At 36.1% G+C, this 26,717-nt stretch overlaps 1 protein-coding gene across 24 annotated transcripts in view; it reads left to right on the plus strand.

The window, feature by feature from the left end:
• Positions 1-26,717, plus strand: part of GPHN (gephyrin) — a 301,803-nt gene that overhangs the window by 152,043 nt on the left and 123,043 nt on the right. For 12 of the 24 annotated variants that reach the window (XM_075754158.1, XM_075754155.1, XM_075754160.1 and 9 more), the window contains one exon: positions 8,436-8,528. In XM_075754158.1, coding sequence (XP_075610273.1) covers positions 8,436-8,528 — 93 coding nt within the window. Of the gene's footprint in view, positions 1-1,922; positions 1,944-8,435; positions 8,529-18,327; positions 18,367-26,717 lie in introns of those variants that run through there. The other 12 variants (XM_075754153.1, XM_075754157.1, XM_075754156.1 and 9 more) reach the window with 2 other exon arrangements.

The following is a 26,717-nucleotide window of genomic DNA, read 5'->3' on the forward strand; positions in this document are numbered from 1 at the left end:
ATCACAGAAGCCTTGTGGTAATTTTTTAATCCACTGCACTTCCTGCCCGTTTAACAGAACAAGTAGACGCTGGGTATAACCTGGCTGAAACTGGAGATGCAGCTGTCTCTGTGTACAAATACGTACATGCAAATTCTGCAAGTGGTTATTTTCAAGTATAGTTTCTAAGAAGTGCAGGTTATGTGAGTTGATGGCTATTACAGGAATGGGATTCTTACTTGTTTGTACTTGGAGTTCTCTGAGACGTATCGCCTTTGCAATGTACATGCTTTTATAAGTTTCTTAGAATTGAAGCATTTAATGTTGTCTTGGCAGCTCAAAGAAATTTGCAGTTGGTTTTCTGTGGCTTTGCCATTTCTATGTTTTCGGTAAGATTAACAAGTAGCTTATCTGGGCATAGTTACAGCCAGCAAAGATCAGTGAAACTTCTGATCTGTGGTGCATGAGATACATGTGCTGTAGATGTGCATACACATAGATAAAATATTGTAAAGAACTCTGGGTTTAGAAAGTTACTGACTTGCATGTAATATCAAGCTACCTTTTGACATTCTGAGAAGAAAACCCAAAGTAAATAATCTTTTAAACAACCTTAGATGAACATTAATGTATGCAAAGGGGAAAAAAATGTGGAAAAAGCCATCTTGTTCTGCACAATTAATCTGAGGTTTATAGCTCCAAACCCAAGCATTTATATCTTGTGATAACAGGTCTTTGAAGTGCTGCTTGAATTTTAAAAAACACAACCGAACAAACAAACCTTGAGAGAAAATTTCTGTTTATCATTATTAGTAAGCAACTAATTAATTTAGTTGGTTTTATGCCTTTTTTCGTTTTCATTCCAATTGCTGTTTTAGTTTGTGTAGTTGTAGAAAGAATCAGAGGAATATATATTAGATGTCAAGATTCTCACTGGGAAGAGTAATACTGGCAAGGAGGCACTATGTTTTTGTTTAATTTTTAATTGTTTTCAAATCAATTCTTAAGAAAAACATAGAGTTTTTATAACTACATTATATATTTATTTTAGTAGGTTAGCGTATTTTAGAGAGAGGTCTGTTGCGTATGACAGAAATGAGACACATTAAATGTTGCTACTTTTGCTGGTACATGTTTATTGTGTAAAGATAAGCGTGTGTGCACATATGCCCACACACATGTATATATCTGCCAAATTCAGAGTGGACAGGAAAGTTGTTTCAAGAAACAGACATGTTTGGAAAATCTCATTCTGACTCTTCTGATAGCTCTAAGCTCTATCCTTTCCTCCAAGCATCTGTCATGCTGGAGTGACTGATCCTTTCCAGTGAGTAGCCGTGATTTCAGGACCTCAGCACGCTCTCTACGAGGATACCAGTTGTACCAACATTAGATGGGAACAGATTTTCACACAGAAGAAAATAAGTTTTGTGCCTTGCTGCACATATAGACTCATGGTTTGCATCTGATCTAGACCCCTTTGTAGATTTTAATTCAATTTGTGAAATCATACAATAAAATCACAATTTTTCTTGTATATACTAAGACTAATATGTCAAGGTAGTTAGCTTGAATTAAGAATCCCTCCTTTGTCCTTCTGAGAAGAAATCAGCACAAGACATTTAAAACGGCACTTTTAGTTTGTGGAGTCAATCTTGTATGTGGCCTGTAGTGTCTTTACCTTTCTCCAGCATTATAGAATTTTTTTTGCCAGCCTCAGCCCTTAAGAAGGAGACTACTTCAGTGTTGGCACTCCCAGTCCTGGTGCTTTGACCAGCAAACACTTCAGTGTTTGCACATCTCTCTGCTTGACTTTCCCTGCTCATTTCCATAGATGAACTCTGTTGAGCATTGCACTTCAGTGCCTACTTTCTTTTTTTCCTGTTTTAGGGATAATTATCATGAATGTTAGCTTTTAGAAGACGTGAAGTACTTCAAAAAAGGTTACGTTACAGGCTGCATAGGTATGTTGAACCTTGAAATATTTGATAGCTGCAATTTATTTCAAATGGAAAATGACTCTGATTAAATTTCCATTTTAAAAGTAGGCCATTTAGTACAGTAGAGTACATTTTTGTTATTTTCTTCCTTTAGTTTTGCATTTCAGTGGAATAGTTGCATTTTTATAACTTCTTTTAATACATTAGCATAGTATTTAGAAAACCATATTTTAGAAAAACAACAATGCAAAATTACTAGAATGCTGAAAACTGCAAATATATCTGCAGAATCTTCAAAAGATTACTAGCTGCATTCAGTAAAATCTCAAAAGACGAAAGGGTCTATTTAGACCTAAAGGTCTATTTAATCCTAACATTTCTCTTACTTTCTGCTTTTTATTGGTGGGGGAATGAAAAAAGAGGTGGAGGTAATAGAAAATGTTGAGCATATTTTCATGGTGTTTTAGTATTTCACTTTCTCATATTCTTAAATCATTTTGAGCTTGATTACTTGCAAAATTGTTTTTCCACACATAAGAATATCTTCATGCCTCTACGTTTCAGCGAAGCTTTCAAGCAGTATGAGAAAGATTGTGAGCGTAAGAAATAAAACATTCACAAGAAATAGAGCAAAAAAACATGAAATTAATTCCAAGAAGAGATTAACATTTCTAAGGCCTTCCCTCTTTTTCAAACTGAATGTTGAACTTGACTCTTCAGTCAAGTTCTTTCCTTCAGTGCCTTTCCTTTATGGGTATTTGTGTTCTTGCATGGTCCTGAGTACTTGATTTTCCCTGTTAAATTAATAGACAAGCCACGGTCAGCTGAATCAAGAAGAGTCGAACTCCTAAATAATACAACAATGAGGAACAATTGGGTTACTTTTACCTTTTCTTTTTCTTTTTTCCTGCTTTGTATTTGTGTGCTGTGATGTGAATTTCAGCTTCATGCAGTTATGTATGCTCTCTCATGCCATAATATCAGGGGTAACCTTTACTCAGCTGGGGTCTGGGCTAATTCAAGCCACGTGACTAAGTAAAGGTTGTTATGAGATCTTAGTGTGCCAATTCCTGAAACTCAGTGGTCAAAATGACACTTGGGTTTCTGCAACTATGCAGAGTTTCTCTTCTTTGATACGTTTTTCCATATTCTCATTCACTGTAATTTCTTCATTATGATGTTAGATAATCATAAATGAAAATGATCTCAAACTCTTTTAGCTCTTTTAGCATGAGACCACACAGTGTGAATGAAAGATAAATCAAGATTTAATGTGGCTTTTTATACAACAATTCTTCTTATTTGACTTAGATTGCTAAGGGAAGTTATCACTATAGTTTTAAGAACATATTGTTACATGTTTTTTCCTTGCTTTTTGAAACATACTGTCATGGAGTAAACAGGATTTATTTGCAAATATAGAAGTTTTATAATTTTACAAAGCTTGTAGTTTTGAGAAGATCTCTGCTGGAGAACACAGACTTTTGCATTTCTAAGCACTATCAGTTTTACCCAGAAGCCACAACAATCTTTTCAATCATGTAAAGTTGTTTTGAGAACTTCTGGATAGTATGCATGTCTGTTAAACAGTTTATACTAATTTCTGTTTCAAAGTCCAATGTAAATAAATGTATATTGTTTCACAATTAAATTTCATATTTAACATTGATATTTGTTCAGCAATTTCAATTAAATTTTAACATATTTTAAACGGTCCATATGTGATTAGTGGTGCATATAAGGCTTTTAAATGGTAACAGTGTACATGTACATATATTCCAATGGTTAAGGTGTATGAAAATTATGCATATATATTGAAAATTATTTTTACAATCCTTGTATTACGAAGTGAATGACATAATGATAAGAAAAAGGGTATACATGTTAATCCCAGGAATAAGCACCATAATATTGATTTGAAGGAATGTATTCTAATCATTTTGGAAGCATAAAGACGTGGGGCTGTTACCACACTCTCGTAGCAAAGTGATGGCAAAAATAGGGCAAAAAGAAAGACAGGAAATACCATAGGACTGTAGCATCATAGGAAAGGAACAGTCCTCAAGACCTCAGCTCTTCTGTGTAGGTGTTTAGTCTGATCCACACTGACCATTTTTGTGTGCTTTGCAGTACTTCTGCTCCACTTAAGGGCATTACTCGTAGTCTCAGTACCTACATGGAACAGCAGTGTGCAGTAGCAGTAGGAGGACTGGACAAGTCTTGCAACCTTTCTCAAGTTAAAATTCCTGGCTAACAGCGTGCTTCATGATATTGTGTCAATGAATGGGTGCCTCTGTCATTATGAAAGGAAATAATCAATTACACATGTAGAACTGCTCTACTCTGTTATTTAAGTGAAGCAGCAATGAAGGACAGAAACATAGAGTGGCTGTGATTGTAATAAGGCTTTATTGCAAGAGGCTGCAAAAATTTACTAGGATAAGTAACCCACAAACCTCAGTTATCTCCAAAGATTGGGGAACTGTTCCTTTGATTCCAGAAAGGAATCCTTGCTTGTTTCTCCTGTTCACTTACTTGCAGAGATTAGAGGATGGTACATTAGTGGAGTTACAAAATATCCCACTTTGCTAACCATTTACCATTGTGCGTTCTACAAGCAGGTTTCTTACGTATCATGGGGGGGGGGGGGTGTTATCCACAGAAATGATTAGTAAGAAGCAGTTACTACAAACACAACAAATACTTAATGATAAACATTAATAGCTGCTGGAAAACCCTACCAAATTAAATTATGATGTATTTTCTCTCTTGAATCCTTCAGATCAAGACTGGGTGGTTTCTGAAGAGATGCTTGAGTCCTAGAATTTGTCTTATATACAGGAGGAAGTGACCAAAATTCTATGACTTACTGATTGCAACTTAGACTAATGGCAGTTTTGCATCTTGGATATTGAGATGCTTAAGTTACCTCCAGAGGAGGAAATATGTCTGTAAGTGTTATAGCCATTCACTGACTGAAATGTCAGGTAGCACTAGCTTAGATGCGGTGCCACAAGAATATACCTGTACAGCTTTTGGACTTAGTTTGTCGTAATGTGATGGTGCCTGTATGAATTTGCAAGCATGTACCTGCTTGGGTGTCTGTGCAGTGCCACACACTGTAGGCATTCTTTGCATGGTCTTTATTGGCCTTAAAGTCAGTGAATTTACATGTGAAAGACTAAGAACTCAGAGAAAGAATGAGGCAAGATTTCTTCTGCGCTGGTGAAATCAACACTGGTCATGAGAAAATTCAAACAGATCATAAGCAAATTTTTTGATGAGCAGTCTTAGAACTGAAATAATTTAAAGATTGAGCAGCACATAGGAAGTCCAACAAGGAGTTCCAAATTGGGAGAGGGGAGGGGGCTGATTGAACAAAAAATCTTTGGAGCAAGAGATGGAAATAAAATGCATGTTAGACCCAAGGATTTCTTACTTATTTAAATGAGAGAAATTTAAATGTATTTAGAAGAGAAAATACAAAGAAATAAGTAGAGAGGACAGGGCACCAGATCTAATCCAAAGCTTAAGGAGACAACTGGGCTGACATTTTATTTCTGTGCAGCGGAAAAACCTAATTAATGTAATTATTCTGGGACTTCAATGAAATCTGAACAGGTTAGAATCACAATTGTGTACTTTTGAAGTAAAACTGTGTCTAGAGGAACTAACTGTAGTGACATCATTTCTCCTTGTCTACCTTGACACTAGAAAATAACCAATAAAGCCTATTTTAGGATATTAATTGTTACTTTTTTTTTTTCCTGGATGTCTGTAGTTTTGTTCCAGCTTTTTAAAATTTGATAGAAATTTTACAGTACTGTTTTCAGAGCCAGGTACTGTATTTTGTATCCATCAGCATCATTCCATTGATTTGAATGGAGTGACAGTGATTTACATAACCTGTTGACCTAGTCTCGTTTTATCTTTAAAGCTTATCATCAATGACACAATAGAAGAGGAGAAGGATGCACAAAAAATATTTAATGAAGTTTTGTCTGGTTGAAATGTTGTATAATAATTTTGTTTGTATAGCATCTGTAAAGCCAAGTATCAGGTCCCTGGCCTAGAGAAATTCTCTTTTGAAGACACAGCAAATGCAGTTCCATGGAAAGGCAGTGGAGAGCCCAGCGGGACTGCTGGCAGCAGCAAAGTGAATACGAGTAGCCTTTTGTCCTCAGTTGATAAGGGTAGTGCTTCTTTTTTAGATAGTTAAAATGTCAATGAGAATGTTTTGTGGGATAGAGTTTTGGGGGCTAGAGAGAAAGTAAATAAGCTGAATACCAGTCTCAGGTATTGTCCCATGGTTTTAAAAGATCTAAGGGGTACAATTTACACTTCTAAAATACAATGAAACCCAAACTTACTGCCTCATAGTCAAAGGTCTTCTTACTTAAAGCTTATGTTTCTGTACTGTAACTAGAACTTGATAGAGAATTATATGTCTGTCTAAATACACTGATGGAATAGCAGTAATAGGCATTTAATTAATACTGATTTCTTTAGCTTTTTGTAGGCTATCACATGACATTTTTTTCCTTGTTAACTGGACTATTACTGAACTGAGAACAGAGGAAGGATTTCTTTTGTCTATAAAACCAGTTGGAGTTTGGAGGGTTTTATTTTGTCTAAAGATAAATGCTTCATTAAAAAAACCCCACAAAATCTCCCCCTTCTGTTTTATACTGACAAATTTTTCTTGATGATAATAATTTTAAATATATATACAATATTAAGGTCTAACTTTGCCAAACACCACTTTTATATTGAACTTCTCTCAAGTATTCTCTGAAATTTATAGCTGTTTGAAGTCAAGACAAATATGTTTCTAGATGATAAATTAGAGAAGATGCCACCTCTTTAAAATAATTTTTCTGATGCATATCTACATTATTGAAACAAACAATTTTAAGACTTAAAATTGTTTTTACTACCATAGTTCACATTTTTTTCAAAATGTAAGTCAAAAGTCAGACTTAATAGTTTATTTATGTATGGGTCTAGATAGTATGTGTGTTCTTTTCTCCAGCTTATTTGAAATATTCATATAACTACAAACTTCTGGTAATTTACAGCCCACCTAAGTAGAGTGCCATTCTCCAAATGGGAGGGTAAAAAGGTGAATGTGATTTTAATAAAGGCAAGAGATAACACAAAAAGGGAAGTGGAAGGAATGAGTAAAGAAAGGAGAAATAAAGACAAAACATTTGGCTTTGCCACTTCTTCAAGTAATCCCTGGATATGTTTGCATCATGGGGCTTGCAGGCAGACACAAGTTTATCCTACCTGCAATTTGGAAGAGGCTGTATATGAGCTTTCTCTTAATTGGAAATTACATAGCAGTGCTAAGCCTGCAGAACATACACCTGAGGATTGATCTAAATTAAATTCTTAAAATGCTCTGGACAATTTTATGACCATCAACAATATTTTAAGCTTTTTTAATCTGTATATTGCTCAGATTAATTTTATGATAATTATTGAGCTTCTAGCCAACAGTCACCAAAACAGTTTGTTCCTCCCCAGTATAATACTCCAGAAACATATATGTACCCTAAACTTTTTCAGAGAATGAGGTTTCTTTGCTAGAATAAGGATAGCTAAGTAATTGATCTGACTGATTTCTGCAGATGGATACTTTACTGTGTAATGCATGAGTGTACTTCATACAACAGAGCTAATTTTGAGCTCCAAGCAGACACTCTACTGCTGTGCTAGCCCACAGTAGAGTATGAAGGATAAGTGATACAATCGTATTGAGAGTGAATAAATTTTTTGTTTATGACAAATTTTTATCACCATTTGAAAACTAGTTTAAAATGTCATTTAAATAGTGAATGCAAATCAAATTAAACACTTCTCTAGTATCATGAGTGCTCCAGTAGTGTAAGTCATTGAATTTACGTGATAGATTTGTTAAGCTTTCTTAGTCCGGCCTTGGAATCGGTATACACAGTCTTATTGAGATGTTGTAGGGGATGTAGAAAAGGTGATTATTGATAATCCTTTGTGTTGCTGCATCAGGTGTATTATTACATCTTTTAGTAGATAAGCTTACAAATATGTGGGTTTGGTTTTTTCAGGCTATTAAAAAGGGGAGCACAGAAACCAAAGTTATTGTAATAAGAATCAACCATGTAATCTGAATTAAATGCACATACTCTATTAGCATGTGTCAAAGCATTATATTTATATCTCAAAATCAAAATAAACAGTGATATAAATGAATAACTGTGAATTCCTGTTTTCCATTTCAGGTCAAGAGATGGAGAACAGAATTTCAGTTTCCATTTCCAAAAATATTTTGATGGATACTTGAATTATTCTGTCATATGTTGGTTATAAATAGTGGTTTAAAAACTTTGTATAAAAAGCCATGAGTGATTTTACAATTCCCTGTACTTATTGTGTGTGTGTCTGTTTTTAAGACATTTCAAGTCTTTGGGTGTTTTCTGAGATAACTGTATCCCACTATTACTTGTTAGATCTGACAGGATTTGTGTTCTCTTTCAGGAGACACTGATAGATTGGTGTGATGAAAAAGAACTTAATTTGATTTTAACTACTGGAGGAACAGGCTTTGCACCACGAGATGTCACTCCAGAGGTGAGATAGTCCTGGAACAAGAAAACGTGCCCTTTGGTGTAGAAATGTATAAGTCTGGGGGAGGGGGATGATATTTTTTTTTTTTTAAATTTCCTCTGTAACTTTACTTTGCAGTATCTCTGGACAGGTCAAGTGATACACAACTTGAAAGCAGAAGAAGCAATAGGGAATATAGCACGAGAATTACTCTGACCTTGGGTTCTGACCCAAAACAATTTTCAAACTAAAATTCGGCATAGTACAATGGATTTCTAGTCCGCTTACAAAATGAAATTCTGACAGCTTTTTGGCGCAATTTTCCTTAGCACTGCAGTACAATACTGCTAAGCAAACACTTGTGTGGCTTTTGTTGTGTCCTGCACAAGGAAAAGTGGAATAAGAGAGATCCTTCAATTCTCTCTTGCAGGCTACTGCATTGACAACTACTGCGTTATAGGTTAGAGTGTGAGAGGTAGATAGTAGGGGGAAAAAATTCTGTGCAAAGCTGCTATTGCTTTGCTTGACACAACATTGTTAAAAAAAACCTAAACAGGCACAGAGATGGAGGTAACCTGCACCAGTAAATGTTGCACAGGAAATCTGGTTACATTATACTTATAAGGAGCTAAGGTAAGGAAAAAAAAAAAGGAAACTTAGCCTAATAAGCACATGGCCATGAGTTGTAATATGAAATGACTGTGGATTGCTGTTGAAGTATTTGGGTATTTATGGTTCCAAATTAGACTAATATGAACTTTTAAAATCACATATTTTGTTTGGTTTGCTTATGTTCACTAAAGGGCAAAATTAAGATTGAGTGCCTGAAGTGTTTATTTCCATAATTTAACATATTTAGATTTCTCTTAAGTACTTATATAAGTTTTCAATTGCTTAGATTTTCAACTTAGAGTTGATTTGAGTTCATTATAACATGCCTACAATGCTTTTTACTTAGAAAAGTGTTCTGTCAACCGTGGCTGCCATTTAACTTCTTTCCATTAGGAATCTAAAAATATGTTTAAATTTATTGTATAACATTCGTATAACTAAACAAACATGTAAAGAAAATGCTGCTGTGCATTACCTCTGATGGTTTTAGATTATACATTAGAAACTTTAAGTAACCAAAACCTAAGGGTCTGTGTATCAGAAAATGGGAACAGCGTAAGATGACCGGAGTGTGCTACCTAGTGAAACTGAATTTGGAGATGATTCACTGTACTAAAACAACACAGAAGTGAAAAGTGTGTTGGTTGCATTTGTCTCTTACTTGCAAAATAACTTAATGGTTTTGAAGCTTGTGTAAAAGGAGGGCTGAATTTCTGCTTTGGTTTTCCTGTTTTATTACCTTTATGCAGGGTCAAGCCTAGGCAGTAGTGCCAGGGAAGCGTTACAGCCAGTCCCCAAAATTAGTCACAGATTCGCAAGCAGCATTTGGGACAAGAAATAAGCAAATGAGATCTCTGCACATAAACACCTAGTATTTTCCTTACATTGCTTCATTACTGTTACTCAAACTAATTATTTAAGACAGGTGGTGATGATTTATTTGATCAGTTTTTATCTTACAGTGAGCCATTTTAAAAATTATCTGAGTTGTTGAAGTGTCTTTAGACTGTGTAATAAAAACACATTGATATAAAAATCATTAATAACTTGTACTGAAGAAAAAATGCCTTGTTTTTAAACATAATAGGTATGCAAGACTTCGGTTGGTTATAACAGAATTAAGTGTTCTGACAGTGGAATTAATCCCGTACTTAGAAAGAATTTATATAGGACAGTATTTACTAACTTTTGACTCATTTAAATTGGATTAACATGCAAGACTAAACTGAAATCACAGTGGAGACATTGAATCCCAGTTTTTATTACAAAGTGGCAATGACAAGGTTTGTTCTTATGATAGGGTTTATTAGATCACTCATTCAAACAAACGTTTTTAAGGGAAGAAAATTAGTTTGCCAGTATGTGTCATAACAAAAACATATGAAGAAGCGTAAGCTTTGGCCCCATATTTTATGTCTTTTGGGTCAATGAGAGAACTAATTCAAAATGGAAAATTCATCATGTCGACATGAAATGTGCACTAGCAAGCCTTCAGGATGTAGGAAATGGTTTTTATCCCTTCCATGTGTGGTGTTCATCCAGCATGCTCTCCTCTCATTACTGAACTGATAATGCAATGATGTGATCATGACATTGTGCTATTGAGATGTCATCTTTAAGACATGATTTTAAAACTGGTAGTAATTGAATCTGATACTGGAAGACATTTCAGCATTTTTCCTGAGAGTAGTCCCTTGGGTCATATTTCAGCTGGAATGATTCAGTCCTGCTTCTCCTTCATCCTCCTATATTTTAAATTAGAAAACACGTTTTTCAGCTTGCTTTTTTAAGCATAGATACATAATTGCTATTGTACTGTGCAAGATAAAGCTAGTTCCTGAGAGTATTTACAGCCCAAAGAATTAATGTTAATTGAATTTTGTAATTATTGATTAAATTGAAATTAAGTGCCTACATAATGTATCTGTTAAATAACTTCTTGAAATTTCAGAAATTTATGATTAAGTTTCAAAAAAATTACTCAGCTTCCCACTCATTTTACCTTTTGAACATTATATCAGAATTATACCAGATTATTGCAGTTGTATCAATGATGTGTAATGACTTTTTTTTCTTATAATAGAATAGATGATTTTACAGGTGTTCACAATATCTGATGTTCCTTACTTATCTTTGGTCCCTAAATTTATAGCCTCGGTCTAGTCAGTGGGTGGGGAGAAGCTTTTTAATTAGTTACTATGATTCACATTTTGAGGGATGAGGGTCAATTATATTAAGCAGTGTGATTATCCTTCGCCTTTTTGTCTATGTGACTAGAAGTGATGAAAGGCATGTGGATATTTAAAAAAAAATTCACCCAGTGGATGGCTGAATTTAAAGAAAATTGTCTTGTAGATATTATTAGTGAATGTTGCAATTCTTCATCTACTATGGCAGTTGATGGTAGCTCGCATTTGGACTAAAGCCAAAGTGTAGGCTTAATTTTGTAGATTAAACTACTTTTTTTATATACTATCTTATTTTGCCTGTAATGTATGGGAGTAGTATTTAAATCCATACTGGAAGTGCTCGTGCAGACTGCTTGTTGATTTAAAAAGTCATTGTTGCTGGACAGACATCAGGGCATTACATATGGCCAAAGTGATTTGGGGAACTTCTGGTTTGGATTTCCAAATGCAAACATTTTTTCCTTAGAACTGCAAAGACAGTTACAGTTCTTACAGAATGTTAATGATAACATACATTATCTTTTGTGAAAATATTTAAATAATGTGGCAGCATTTTTATCTATCACTAGGTATCATTTCATATAGAAATGTACTTTCTCTATTGCTATTGGTTAATACAAGGGAGAAAGGAAAAATCTCATGTATACAGGTGCTCTGCGCCATTTTCTATTTTCTGTCTGCTCTATTTTTACATTTATTCTTTTGCAAAATTGCACATCCAAAGAATTCACTTGTCTGCCCCTGACAGAGTCTTCTGGCTGTTTTCTTATCCTTTGTCTTTAGTGTGGCTCACAAGGCTTGTTTGCCCCCCTACAAGACTAATTTTATGTACTTAGATAATAGCAATAGAAGTCAACTTATTGTGCCTCAACTGGTGCTGCATATCCTTGAACTGTGTCGCTGTGTTTATTCACAAATAGTTCAGCCACACTGCAGATAATTGTCAGCCCTGAAATTTTAAGGTAAGACTTTAGAAGAAGCACAGACGAGCTCTCTTCCATCATGTAAAACCAGACAGATGTTTCCTTACAGTCTTCCTCCTTTTCCAATGGTCTGGAAAAATGATGAATGTTCCTTTTGGTTCTTGCTGATTATATTCTTCAATATTTATAGACTGTTTTTCAATACATTTAGTCACATACTTATTTTCATTTAATCCAACAATATATGCATATTTGTTTATTCTGTCATCAAAGTTCTGTAGTCCATGAAAATAAATCTTTGTTCTCTGGAACTCCCTCCTATTTGTCAGCGTTTTTCTGAAAAAAACATGCACAGAATGAACAAAATACTCCAAACCTAGCCACACAAAAGCCATATCTGGAGAGAAGAAATTCTCTATTCTGCTGTGATACGAAGTCTTTGTATGTTCAATTCAAAGTTACACCAGCATCTTTATAATCATTACCAATTGCAAATTTTCTATCACCTGGTTTTTCCCAGCTCCCTAAGGTATCTTTCACTATTGCTGTTTCCCAAGTTTCTCCTTAGAATTTAATGTGAATTGTTCTTCAAATTCCATTTTATTTCTACAGACTATTTTAATGTCTCTATCCTTCCATTTCTCTGTCCCAAGTAGTGTTGACAACCCTCCTAATATCTATTAGTTGTAATTTTCATGTGTTCTGTCTTTTTGTTTGCTTTCCCTTCAACTTTGTTAATGAAATAAGATGCCTGTGACACAACAGGGTATGTCATGTTATAGCCATACTCTCACAGCAACACTTGTTCCCCCCAGATTAACCCAAATCCACTAAGACATTGCAAATCACAACTTCCATTTAATAGGCAATAATTTAAACTTGAAATAATATGTAGGTTTTTTCATCCTCCCTGGTTCAAGTAATGCCTTTCCAGAGCAGCAGGATTTCTAGTATTGTTCGTTGTGAATATGGGAGTACTTCTTCTGTTGTTCTTCAGCAGTATTCAGCTCTTCTTAGTGCCATACCAAAAACATCTTGGTGTTGTCACTGGGCAAAAGAAACTAATTTTCTTTTTACAAACTGGCACTTCAGTATGGCTCCATAGTGAGGAGGAATGAAATCTTCATCTCACATGGGATGTTAGTCATTTTGTGATAGGAATACTATGAAATTGTACAACCTCTAATTACCCAGGCTGTTGTTTCAGTTTCTCACCCTTCAGTATTCAAGGTACCCTCCAATTTAATAACGTTTTTCAGCCTTTATTTTTGTAGTCTATTTTAAGGCTGTAGTTTTCCATATCTCTTAATGGAGGTCTCACTACATGTTAAGTTTGATTTCTGTGTAGAGCTATTGTAAAATGAAGTGAGCTGTGTATGTATGATGTCTGATCCTGTAACTTGCCATCAGACCTTTTGAGAACTGTTGTTCTCCATCTTTCTTAGAAAATTATGTTTCCAACCCAGCTTGCTTCTAAAGGGTCTGAATTATGAAACCTTGCCCGGTGCATCTGGGCAACAGATATGCTTAAATGGAATAGCCTGCTCTGTGACAGACTCCTTCCAAATTCTGTGCTACTCTGTTAGAAGTTTATCAGCAACTCCATAAGGTACCATTCCCTTTTTCTAAGTCCTCCAGACAGTTCCAAGCTTATATGATTAGGTCTTTGTCCAGTCTGCTTTAATTTTTCAAGAAAATTTATTATTTGAAATGCTGTATTTGGTGTTATAAAAATCCAAATATATTTGTGTGTTTTATTCATTTAATTAAAAATTCTATAACTAGATTTTAAATCTCGTATTTGGAAGGCATATTATTATAGCAGAACACTAAACAACCGTTACCAGTTTCTTCAAGAAAAAAAAACAACAAAGGAAGGAGGATATATATGCAGAGAGAGCATTTCTGAAGAACGCTAATTTTGATAAATAAAGAGGGCTTGGTAAATTCTTGACATTCTGCTACATAAACAGTGGTTTTGAACATGTTTCCTTGTCTCTGTATCCAGCTGAAATACTGGATCGAAAGAATGTATGTCTCTCAACTTGTTTCTGTCTGGATTCCTAACACAGACTAGTATGAAGATGATGGGGGAAAAAAAAAGGAAGAGGAATACAGAGGATAGTTTTGTCTCTGTATATGGGATTGATGTGTCTAAAATGGAAAGCTGCATATTTTTCTGACACTCCCTTTTTAAAATGTTTCGAATAACACAGTGGATATGGAAAAAGCTCAAAAAATACGTGATGGCTAGGAGAGATGCTTCCTGTGAGAGCTACGCAACTCAGTCTGTTTAGTTTATCATAAAGAACACTGGGAAGTAACTTGGTTTTTACCTGTACTGTCTTTGGGAAATAATAGTGTAAGGTATACAATGTATTACTGTAACTAAAATACTGTATTTTCTTTGGGAAATAATAATGTAAGGTACCAATGGCTTGCTTAGTCTACTAAAGAGAATTGTAACAATAGCTGGTGATAGGAAGCTTGAGCTGGAAAAGTCTAATAAGAAAACCATCATAATGGAAGGTTTTTATGTGTTTGGGTTGGTTTGTTTGTTCAGCAATGAGAGATTAATCACACAAACAAATTCCCTAAAGAAGAGCTGTATTCTCCGTTTTAATCCTGTCAAATCAAAAGTGATTGATTGTGGGAGAGATGTCTTAAAAAACTCAAGTTATCTTGTACTCCTTGCAGAAGTCATGGATGATGTTTGATGAGTTATCCTGTGCAGAAGGCCAAACTAGATTCTAGCCTTATGTTCTGTATATGTTAAATGAGAAGATAGTTTCAATCAAATAGATCCTGAAATTAATAGATAAGCAATTTTGTTTCCTGCGTCCAAAAGGATTATGAATTACTTCTCTGTCTCTTTTTTGAAAATTCAAAACTCTGATAATAGTGGCTGAGGATGCTGGGGCAATTATCTTTTAAATTATTTAACTAATATATTAACCTTCTGTGTAAAGACATCTAACCATCATATCCTAAAGATACTACTAATAGAATTCCTGATAAGCAGTTGGGTATTTTTGCCCATTTGAGGATCAACTTTTATTTGCTTTATTTTAGCTTTCCTTAATACTCTCAAATAGAAAAAAGAAGTTCTGTTTTCTGTCTTTCAAACTTGTATGAAATATTTGCAAGCTGTGTTGAAGAGAACAGTAGTAAAACAGCAGTAAGGGGTTTGAATGTTTCATAGAATGAGAAGCAAAGCCACAGTAATGAACCAGGAAGTCTCGCTTTTTTTATCTTAAATTTTGCAATTAAGTTTTTTATTCCAAAGTAATTTCAGAATGGAAGCTGGAAGAAGACTCAGTATGTCCTGTATCCTAATGATCCCAACTATGTTCAAAAATACACCCAGAAGAACAATATGATTACGATTTACTTTTTACCGGGGTAAAGTGAAGGGTTCTCCTCCTCCTGGCATTACTGATGCCTTCTAGCCGTGTTTTCACTGTAGGGACCACAGCTCATGTGGACTTCTCTCCATTGGTTTAAATTAACTGGCTTGGCTCCCATTAGCAGTGTAGCTGTGACAGTGGGTAGACCTTGCAGTCCTTTCTCTAACTGGAGGAGAAAAATGTGCCAGCCATTGGACTTATGCATAACAAAATTTTCAATTTGGAAGTTTTGTAATTTTTTCTCCTTTTAGGCATTTCTAAAAATAGTTTCCATTAAAACATCTCTTCACAGCAGATAATAGGGAACTGAACAAAATTAAACATTGAGTTAAGACAAAATAATCTTGAAAACATGGTCAGGACTGTAATTACGCAATTCTTGCCCTTAATCTGTCATTTTTTTTCTGGTGATGGTCTATTACAAAGAGTTTAATAAAAGCTTAATATGGAGAAAATTAACAAAAAAATGTAGACATGTTAGGAAGACTTCTCTGTGAAGGCAGCTTAAAGAAATGATAACTAGAGGGCAAATACTAGTTTAGATTTAACATGTATCAAAAATTGAGTGTGTTAGTCCTTTGACATAAGCGCACCAGAATAGCAAAATGACTCACTATTAAGATAGTAGATCATTAAAACTAATACTTATTAAAGAGTAGAGAATTTCTCATTTGCTCCTTGCCTGCTGTGTAGGAGCTCTTCCAGCCACTAAGTGGAAGGAAACTAGAACAGTCTTGGAAAGCAGCTGGCTTCAGCAGTTATTCTTAGGATTATAACTGGTCCTTTGCCTGCTTCAGCTAATTGCTACCACGTGGAGCAGTGAAGCTTTAGCAAGATGTTAACTCAGTGTAAGTACCAGAATAGAAAGCCAAAATGACTATTGTGATACTCAAGCATGAAAGTCTTATCAATTATGGACGAGAAAATAATTACTTTTTAACCTTGATTTAGACCATTCACAGATATTTTAGCTTCTTGTCACTTCATGCATATATTCTTTTTCCCAATTATTTGGTAATGAGAATACCCAAATTAATAGTGAGGTGCATAATCTACTGTTGATTGTTTATTATTGACATTTAAACTTTCACTAGATTTCGAAAAGTCCATCTTTTCTTCCACAAATAAACGTTTTCTTGTGGTTCGCTGAGATCAGTTTCTCATAGTTCATTTTCATTGAGCCTTGAAAGATCTCCCTTTGGAGAGAAGGTGCCAGCAGTTTTGTTCTTGATGTGGTGCAACCAACTGTAGTTGCTGCTGGCCATGAAGTCACAGGATTTGATAAAACTGCCAATGCATGCTCTAAGTACCTCGTACTCTATAGTATTAATATCTACTCTGGTTCAGTCAGTGTATGCTATTCCTGGCTGGTTTATGCCATTACTAATCATATGATGGTAATCACTTGGTCTCCTCTGCCTAAATTTCCTGTCATTCTGTTTTAAGCCCAAATAGTAGTGTTTGATACAGGAAAGTGTGGGTATGGAAGAAATTCCTGTTCTATGACCCCAATTTCTAAATTTGAAGTTATGTTAGCCTCTATTATTCCTGTGCCTTGCTGAGCTAGAAGGGGGAATGAGTGGCTGATACCGAGGATCAGTATAAATAATGTTCCATCAGCTTGACCTATTCCTACTGTATTCCTTAAAGGGTTGTTGCATATGAGTACATGGCAAATTCATATGGATTCTGTCTCTGTGACCTTTCCAAATCCTAATTCAGCAGTGCACAGCAGAACTAATGATTCCTTTATTGTGTCTAAGGTTCTCTACATTTTACAGGGGAGGGAACAGTTGGCTTCTTGTTGCATATTATTCCCTTGTCAAAGTGAGATGTAGGTTTTCAGTGTTACCAATAAGAAGTTAATGTGCAGACAGATAAGTACACACACAGCGTGGACTTCTAAGAGGACAGAAATAGAGAAGTTTGATTCCTGGCTGGCTGACTTTTAGTTACTAGGAAGATACTGAATAAAAAGACTCATGACTGAAATGACAGATGAGTTAAATTACTGAATTTTATTACTGCTGGGATTTTCTCAGTTTTTACCTTCCAGAGTTCCTTATGTGTTACTGAAATAGAGAAGCATCTAAGATTTCTGAAACATGGTTTAATTTGTTTAAAAAACTAACCATGTTAAATAACAGAGTGCTTAAGTTAACAAGGAGATTCAAGGTAAAAAAAGGTGTTGATAAGTTTCGTACTTTTGCAACTCTGCCATAGAAGAGGGTTACCCCACAAGACTCGTAAGACATTCTTTTCATTAGAGTGTGGGTGTATCTAAGCCACATTCAAACACCAGCCTACGCTAGTGATGAGTAACAGTTAATGGCTTCTTCAGTTTATCTCACAAATGGCCGGCAGTGGCTAATGGGTACTCCTGTTCATCTTCACAAGCTATTTTGCAGTGGATATGGGATTGAGCTCACAAGACCATCCCCTTTCCCCTCTTATACACCTTGTGCTAGAGGTAAGTGTGGTTTTGGGGAATAAGGGTGGGATGTCATGAGATGAAAGTGATGTGGGCTTCTTAAATTTTTTGCAAACCTCAATAAAGGCATGATTCTGGGGATGGGCAAAGATTCAGTTGAATTCTTATTTTTTGCCCAAGAGGTTACCCAGTCCTAAATTGACATGCTTTCCTTGAACTGGGAGTCAGAAATCCCTTTTCTCTTCTGTTTTTCTGCTGCAGAAATTCCCAACATTCCCATTATGTGGGCTCCAGAGAGGGGTAAGCAACATCTTCAATCCCACCCAATCATTTCCAAACTAATTCTTTGCTAGTATTTTTTTGCTTTTTTAATCATCATCAGAAACAGTTTTTAGACACATTTTTCCCATTTGTTTGATTTTCTTGTGGATTCTCATATTTTTGTTTTATAGGAAGGTCCCATGGCCTCCCCAAGTGCTAGGGTCAGACTCATCTGCTGTTTCCATTTGTGTGCTATTCTCCTGTGGATTTTCATGGTTCACTCTGATCTAATGATATTACCAGAGGGTGAGCATCTAGATTCTTGGGACTGTTTCACTCATGGTATCCTAAGTTACTGAAAAAGCACTGCCACCCTGCTGCCCTGTCAATTGGTTGGCAGGCTTACGTTTTGTCGTTGCTGACAGTCGCATCCGATTGTTCATGGGCTTTGGTCTTTTGCTGCCTTGCCTGTCTGGGGACTGCCTGGCATTCACTACTCTCTTTTATTCTCTCTACCTGCTGGCTGCGTGGCATTGTCCTCCTGAAATCTTGGCCCTTTGCCTGACTGTCTGGCATTACCTCTTGACCAGCTAATTGTTTGACACTGACTGCCTACTGCCCTGTCCATCTGTTGAACGGCATGTATCGCCTCCTTACCGTCCTTTCGATCTGATTGCACACGGGCATTGGCCTTGTGCTGCCCTGTCTCCCACTCTGAGTGCCTGGCATCACCTTCCTGCTGAGTGCATCTGCTGACTTTGCGGAATTGCTCTTCTGCTGCTTGGCACACCTGCTGTTTGGTACTGCTTTATCGACTTGCTGAATGTCTGGCATTTTCCTCCTGCCTTTTCACCTGCTTCTTGATTATAGTGTCCCCTTGCTGCTCTTTGAGTCTGCTTACTCACTGATACTTGCTCTTTTGCTGTCCTGTCCACTTGCTTTTATGCCTGGCATTTCTATCATATTGTCTTGCCCACCTGCCTAGGTTTTATTTCTAAATATGCACCAGTCTGAAAAAATTAAGAATTGCAAGGAATGGGGAAAAAATATCGTCTGGCTCCTTCATGATCTGATTCAGTTCAACATACCAGCCAAAAACTGATCTCAGTACCAGCATCCGGCTTTTTCATAGAACTGCTCAAAACCCTTTCCCTCCTTATAAAAAAAAAAAAAAAAAGCTGAATTGTATTTAGTCTTTGCTTCCATCACTTCATTTGATAGGTGTATTACTGTTCAGTAATACTGTATTCAGTATTAAATACAGTAATAATTAAGTATTAAAGCACATCACTAATATTACCTACAGTAATTCTCAGAATCCGTGGAAGGTAGGTAATAACAGGGGGGAAAAACAATTTGTCGCTGAGGCTCAGAAAGATTAAGGTTTCCCTGTAGAGCTATGTTCAGTAAATACAATGGATCGAAGGAGCTAAATAAGAAATTTTACAGATCTCTTAATTTAAAATGCACGGTTGCAGCTAATATAAAAAAGCCATTGGATCGGTACAGTATTACCAAACTGCAGTATGTCCTAGTTGCTGCTTCCTCCTCTTTCTGTACTGGGAAAATGGTCAATTACCAGTTTGCAGAAACTTTTTGTCATTCTCTCACAGATTAAGAACAAGGACTTGACTATATCTGTAAGGTCCATAGTAAGGGAATAAATCATTGTCGCAACTTAGAGTAAGAAGCAGGATTTCTTGCCTCTTTTCTTTTAATTCAACTTACCTCACCTCTCTTTTCCTAGCTCTGCCACAGTTTCTAGCTTATTATGAGTGTTTGTGGCTTTTGAATCCAGTACGAACTAGGAAGTGGAGAGAATATTCTGTCATAATGAACCCTGTCATAATTTCATAATAAATTATTCCTACACTTAAAATAATCGTAACTAATATTCTTTTAACTTTAGCTTTTAATCTTTCCAGATGTAGTGTTACTACTTTTGCAGTCTTCAGAGATACCCTAAATATAGAATCATAGAATCTTGAGTGATTTGTCAGAAGGGACCGCAAAGATCATCTAGTTCCAACCCCCCTGCTGCGGGCAGGGACACCCTCCACTAGACCACGTTGCCCAAAGCCCCATCCAACCTGGCCTTGAACACTTCCAGGGATGGGGCCTTCACAACCTCTCTGGGCAACCTGTTCCAGTGCCTCACCACCCTCACAGTGAAGAATTTCTTCCTAATATCTAATCTAAATCTACTCTCCTTTAGCTTAAGGCCATTACCCCTTGTTCTGTCACTACATGCCCTTGTAACCAGTCCCTCTCCAGCTTTCCTGTAGGCTCCTTCAGGTACTGGAAGGCTGCTGTAAGGTCTCCCTGGAGCCTTCTCTTCTCCAGGCTGAACAACCCCAACTCTCTCAGCCTGTCTCCATAGGAGAGGTGCTCCAGCCCTCTGATCATCTTCGTGCCCCTCCTCTGGACTCACTGCAACATCTTAATGTCCTTCTTATGTTGGGGCCCCCAGAGCTGGATGCAGTGCTCCAGGTGGGCTCTCACGAGAGCAGAGTAGAGGGGGAGAATCACCTTCCTCGATGTGCTGGTCACAATTCTTTTGATGCAAAATGATGTCTAACCGTACAGGCAGGGCAGCATCCCATGAGTCAGTAGCCTCTTTCACCTGTGCAAGAACAGCTGTGGAATCAGAGGGATGCTGTGGCAGAGCACCTTGCTCCAATGCTCCTGACACCAACTTGTCCCTGTGGAAGATGGCTCCCAGTACGGCAGACAACGTTCTGCATAAGAGCCAGCAGGAACCTTCTTCCAGTTTTCACATTAACCTTTAGAAATCCAGTAAATTTGTATTCTGCTCCAAGGAACCGGAGGACACAGACGTCTGTCTTTACTCCCTTACAGTCTCCTATGCTCTCCTGTCCTCTATCTTCTCAGCCTTTCCAACCTTCCCTTGCTCCTCCAGGCATATTTTTTTCACAACTTTGCAAACTCTTTAAGACAGTAGGCTGGCAGTCTCTCACTTCCCACCAGCTTCATGCTGTTGAGGGGTCTGGTGACAAGAACAGATCTCAGTGGCAATTCTCTTTCTCCAGGCTTTAACTCCCAGTGTTATTTTGCTGCTTCCCTAGATTGTTGTTAGAGAAGTGACATCAGATGCTGGAAGGGAGGAGTAATATTTACTCCAGCACTACGGAGCTGCAGGATGCTGCTAGAACTCACTTCTTATCCCAAGAACCATAAGTCCTTTTTCAGTGTATCACTTTAGTTATTTTTAATATAGTATTTTTAAAATTCATATTACCTCAGAAAAACAGCTAGTTTTCAAATAATATGCAGGTTATATAAACTTTAAACAAAATGTGGAAAAGCATCAGAAATTGAAGGAAAAAATGCTTCGTCTTGAATGTATAGAATTTGCTTGGTTGAAAATTATACCTACTGAGAATTCATGCAGTTGGTGTCTCAGGCAGCTTCACTGAAAATATGCAGGTAATCAGATTTCCACCTGCAGTGATCAAGTTATACTACAAACATTTTAATCAATTTTAAAAAAAAAGTATTTAAGTTGAAAGAATACATTGTTAGTTTTTTGTCTTATGAGTCAAAACTTGGTTTAAAGAAACCAATGAAGAATTTGCACACAAATCCCTGGGAACATCATATCTATCAAATCCCTGCAACAATGAAATACAACCTTATTTTGTCTTTTTTCTGATGGGTCTTTTTTGTTAGTTTTGTTGTTGTTGTTTCATTAAGGTGTTCTTTAGTCTATCCTGTGCACTTTTCAACAGAAGATTAGCTTCTGGAACAGTCATGAAGAGTTACAAGTCTTTCCAGCTTCTAGAGTTTCCCTTTTCCAGGATACTAAATTTCCTGTTATCAGCCTAATTGTATCTCAGTTTTATTTCCTTGTTAGACTCTTTTCCTTCCTTATTATCTCTGATAAAAAAACTTGTAGCATTTCTGATAGTCGTTTCCTGAACTACTATGTCTAGATCCTACAAATTACTTGTCAGGAGAGTGTTTTTCATATATCCTCTTCTCACTTCAGTGCAGTACTTAAATTCCATGAAAATTTTTACAATTTGCTTTCTTTATTCTTCTCTGCTTTCTCAAGGTGTCCTTTCTGATGATAGGCAGCATTGTAGCATGTAAGCAGCTAATTTCTTCAGTTGTTTCTGAAAACAAAACAAATTCCTAACTAATACAGGTCTTTTGGTCTCAAAAAGAAAGGTATATAATTATTTTGTTACGCTTGGGATTTCCAGAAGGTGTTCCTTTGCCCTGATCCACTTACTCATTACTTTCAGTTTCAGCTGAAGTTTTCCATTCTTTTAAGAGTAATGTGTCTGACAGTGACTCATATCAACTTGGAATTCAGATTTTATTGTGTTTATACATTGCTTCTGGATCTAATTTGAAAAAAATATTTGTTTAATTTTAGACGAGAATGCCTCAGATGAGAAGTGTTACACTAAAGAACATATATCCCTTTTGGTTCATGCATTGGCATCAGTAATGAAGGTTTTTGCTGGCACAACTCATGTAACAATTTGTTGAAGGTATATTGATACTGAGTAAGTTTCAGTGTCTCCCTGCTGTTAGCTCTTTACTTAGTGAGTAAATAGCTTTTGTTGGAAACATGAGGAGATAGATACACAAAGCAGATGTAAGAAGCAAGACGATATTGTTTTTATGTGATTACTTCGGAGGACTGCAATTTATAACCCATGCTTTTTTCTTTTCTTCTGTTGAATGTATTTGGGAAGATCCACTCCATCCTCTGGGTTCCCTTTTCTTAAAATGTCTGTTAGAGTACAGGCTAGGATAAGGTGTTTACGTGGTTATAATGCAGTTTTAACTGATTCCTTGTTAAGATAATATCCATGGCTTAAAGTTAGTGAACTTCCTTAGTAAATTCAACTGATATATTCACTGAGTTTATACCTGGAAGAGGACCTAGTCATCCATCCTTCAGTGACTGTTGCAGAATTGTTCCCCCCAGTAGGTTTTTCTGTTGTTCTGCCCAGCCAGGTTTTAGATTTTGAATTTGCTGGAGTTTCTTTCACTTCACTTGGGAGTTTGATGAAGTCAGCTAGATGTCATGGTTCAGAAATTTTATCTGAGACTGCACCTAAACTTTTGTTAGTCCTTTACAGCTCTCAAAGTACATCATAGCAACACTAAATAATGTTTTCCACCCTTGCTGTTTGCTTTCAGGAATTATTTGTACACCTTAATTAGGCTTTGTCTTTTAATCTTTTTTGCAGATAGACTGTAGGCAGACTTCATGAAATAAGCTTTATTTTGTGTAGTGTTGCAATCATGTACATCACTCAAGTAGTGGATTTTGCAGATTTCAAAGCTGAATGAAACCTACATATTGCACCTTTTTTTTTTTTTTTTTTTTGGCCTCAGTTTTTGGGCTTCAGCTCCCTTTGCAAGAGTGAAAAATGATTGGGTTATTGCTACTTCTTTCTAGAAGTTAATCAGTTCTTTCTTTCAAATTAAATAGTTTATGCAGTGGTATATGAAATTAATCCATGAACAGCAAGGACTAAAACTAGGTCTCTCTCAAACTCTTCTACAATTCATGCAAGTTTTACTGATTTCTGCTGTTGAGCATTGGTCATTCCTGGGATGAGAAGAACAGAGAAAGGCACAAAGTTCTTTTAGATGTCCTTGTCTCCTAGGGATTTTGTTTCCTGCAGCATCTTAATGAGCAGCTATTAACTCCTCATCGCTCTTTGCAGGCAAGAGGGAGTCTGTAACAGCAGAGTTTTCTTTTGACTTTTTGAAGCATAAAACATAAAGCATAAATCCAAAGATGGATTTCCTAACCTAGCTGGAACTTGTGGGTTTTTCTCAATTAATAACTTGTCACATTGTTAAGACAGCTTAATATTTTATCCAGAAATATGTTGTGTCTTTGTTTCTTTTCCGTGTTAGCTTTTTTAAAATGAGGATTTTTAAAAAAAATGTAACTCATTTAATCAGACACATAGTATTGGGCAGCTCACCTTAGGTGCATGTGATTTCTGTTATTCTGAATTACTGTCTTTCATTATCCATATACATTATATAGAAATACTGCTGTCTGATTTTTTACTTAGGTTAATCTGCTAGAGCTATGATGTTTGTAGTTGCTGTTCTCTGAATCACTACCGTTGCTGTGGTAGTGAGCTGCTTGGCATTTATTGCAAGAGCCAGTCCTGTGTACATTTTAAGTACATGGTGGAAGAACAAACTTGTTGCCTGTGCCTGTCTATCTAAGAATCTCTTCTGCCTTACCAGTTGTTAAAAGCTACCACTTTTCTCAGCGATCCACTTCCACACTGCGAGTAAAAAAATCAATATCTGCTGAAAAAGTCTGGACACGGAGTGAATTTTATTAAAAAGCAAAAAGATTTTTCTACACAACATGGTCTGCTGCTTCAAGAACAGCAGAAGTGTACACGAGGGGAGGTGCTTATATACCTACGTTGCTATATCTATAGTAATGGAAAGGTGCCTACATTATAAGAACTTCAGAGGCTTGAAGTTAAGAGTTGGGCAGTTAGGTAAACCGACAGAATTTGTCTATACAATGCAAAGTTGCATTAATCTGAAAGCATTACTGTCACAGCTGAGGAGTGTCAATAAATGATGGAACTGGGTTTAGTGCATTAAAGATACTGTAATGTCTTCTAAAACTGGAAGAAACTGGTGGTTTGGATACAGAAATGTGTATAGAAAGGATCTTAGGAACAATGAAATAAAGGGAAAATATTTCATACTGGATTTTGTTATATTATTAACTATTATTAAGTATTGTAAATCATTAAATAGTAAAATCAAATTCCAGAGGAAATTGTAAACTTGATATATTTAATATTCCTCATTCAGTCTATAGTAGGAATTCTGCTGTCTTTTATTTCAGTGCTCTGTGCTGCAGCAGTCTCAACAAAGTACTTTCCATCTTCTCTTTGAGAAACCTTTTCATCCAATTGTTTCCATGAGAATGTTGGAGGAAAAAAATGTCATTTGTGCCAGGAGTTAAATAATCCTGTATAGTAAATTGTTTGACAGAATGCACAGTAGGTCACTTTGACTTTCAAAATCTGTTCAGTTGTTCAGTTCCAATGAGTGCATCATTCACGTGTACCTAAATCGACAACTGCTCAGACTCTGAACATGTGAATTGCATCACTGGATTTCACTGAAGAATCCTTTCTGTGAGTGTTGAAGTTATGGCAGAAGTACTTTAAAGCTGTTGTTATTAGACATGCTTTATTATTTAATTGGGGAGTAAAGATACTGTGTAAGACAATCTTAAAAGAAAGTAAAGTACTTTTTAAAATTCTTGTATTGGTGTGTTATATTCTTGAAAAATTATCACGCAGTAGTCCATCCTTTGTAGTATATTTTAGGAAGGGTTTTTTGTTTTGTTTTGTTTTTTTTAAATCTTCAACAGTGATGATTTGAGATCTAAAATTGTTTGGAGGTGCTACGTTACCTGTGGCAGAAACTGACTGGAGTTTCAGAAGTACAAATATTTCATATGCAATATTTGTTCTTGGCAGAAGGTAGTATATGATAGGAAACAACAGACAAGATTCTCAGCAAAAAAAAAAGAGTTCTACATCTCAGTCTCAGTAGCAAATTCATTGGAGCTAAAGCATTGCAAAATTATTTATTTAGGGAAGTGAAATTACAAGTGAAAACTTTTGGTTCTTTAACTGCCCAAGAGATTGAACAAGTTCTTAAGAGAAAGCAGAGTACATTTCTACCTGGTGGCCTCATTCTTTGTGTGTACCAATGGAGATCTCTAAAGAATAGGATCTGTTCTCTTCCTGTGATACTAATATCATAACTAAGCAAAACTGACAGGTTTGTTTTTCTTATGTAGTTCTAGACTTCATTGCTTAATATACTCCCCCCCTGCCACCACCCTCCCCCATGTATAAATAATCCAATTTTGACATGAGTTTTGTATGAAATGAAGCTAACTGTACCCTGACTCCCCTTTGGTGTAGATATATAGTCTAGAAGATAATACACATAACCAGAAGAATTTTACAGAGCAGTTTTTTATGAGACAGTGCTCCCTAGTAGTTATACTGTTAGTTAAAGCTCATTACGTTGTCAGTTGCATTAATTGTAGAATTCTTATTGATACTCTTACTGAGATATTGTAGTTATTGATAGTCATTTCCCTCTTTTCTGCTGTATGATTCTCTGATTTGCAGAGAACCAAATTTTTCAGTTCTCAGGTTTTGTTCCACTTCAATTTTATAAAGAATTTTGCAGAAGTTGTGATGGATTGCATAGATTTTTACATTTTTATACTACATTTTATACTTCAGCTGTACTACTTTATTGAACAGCAAGAGGTTCATTCTTACATCAAGTGGGGATCAAGTGGGAAGCACAGCAGTTTGCACATGAAAAAG

Source organism: Balearica regulorum, chromosome 5, assembly GCF_011004875.1.
Source record: "Balearica regulorum gibbericeps isolate bBalReg1 chromosome 5, bBalReg1.pri, whole genome shotgun sequence".
In the NCBI taxonomy this organism is placed as follows: Eukaryota; Metazoa; Chordata; class Aves; order Gruiformes; family Gruidae; genus Balearica; species Balearica regulorum.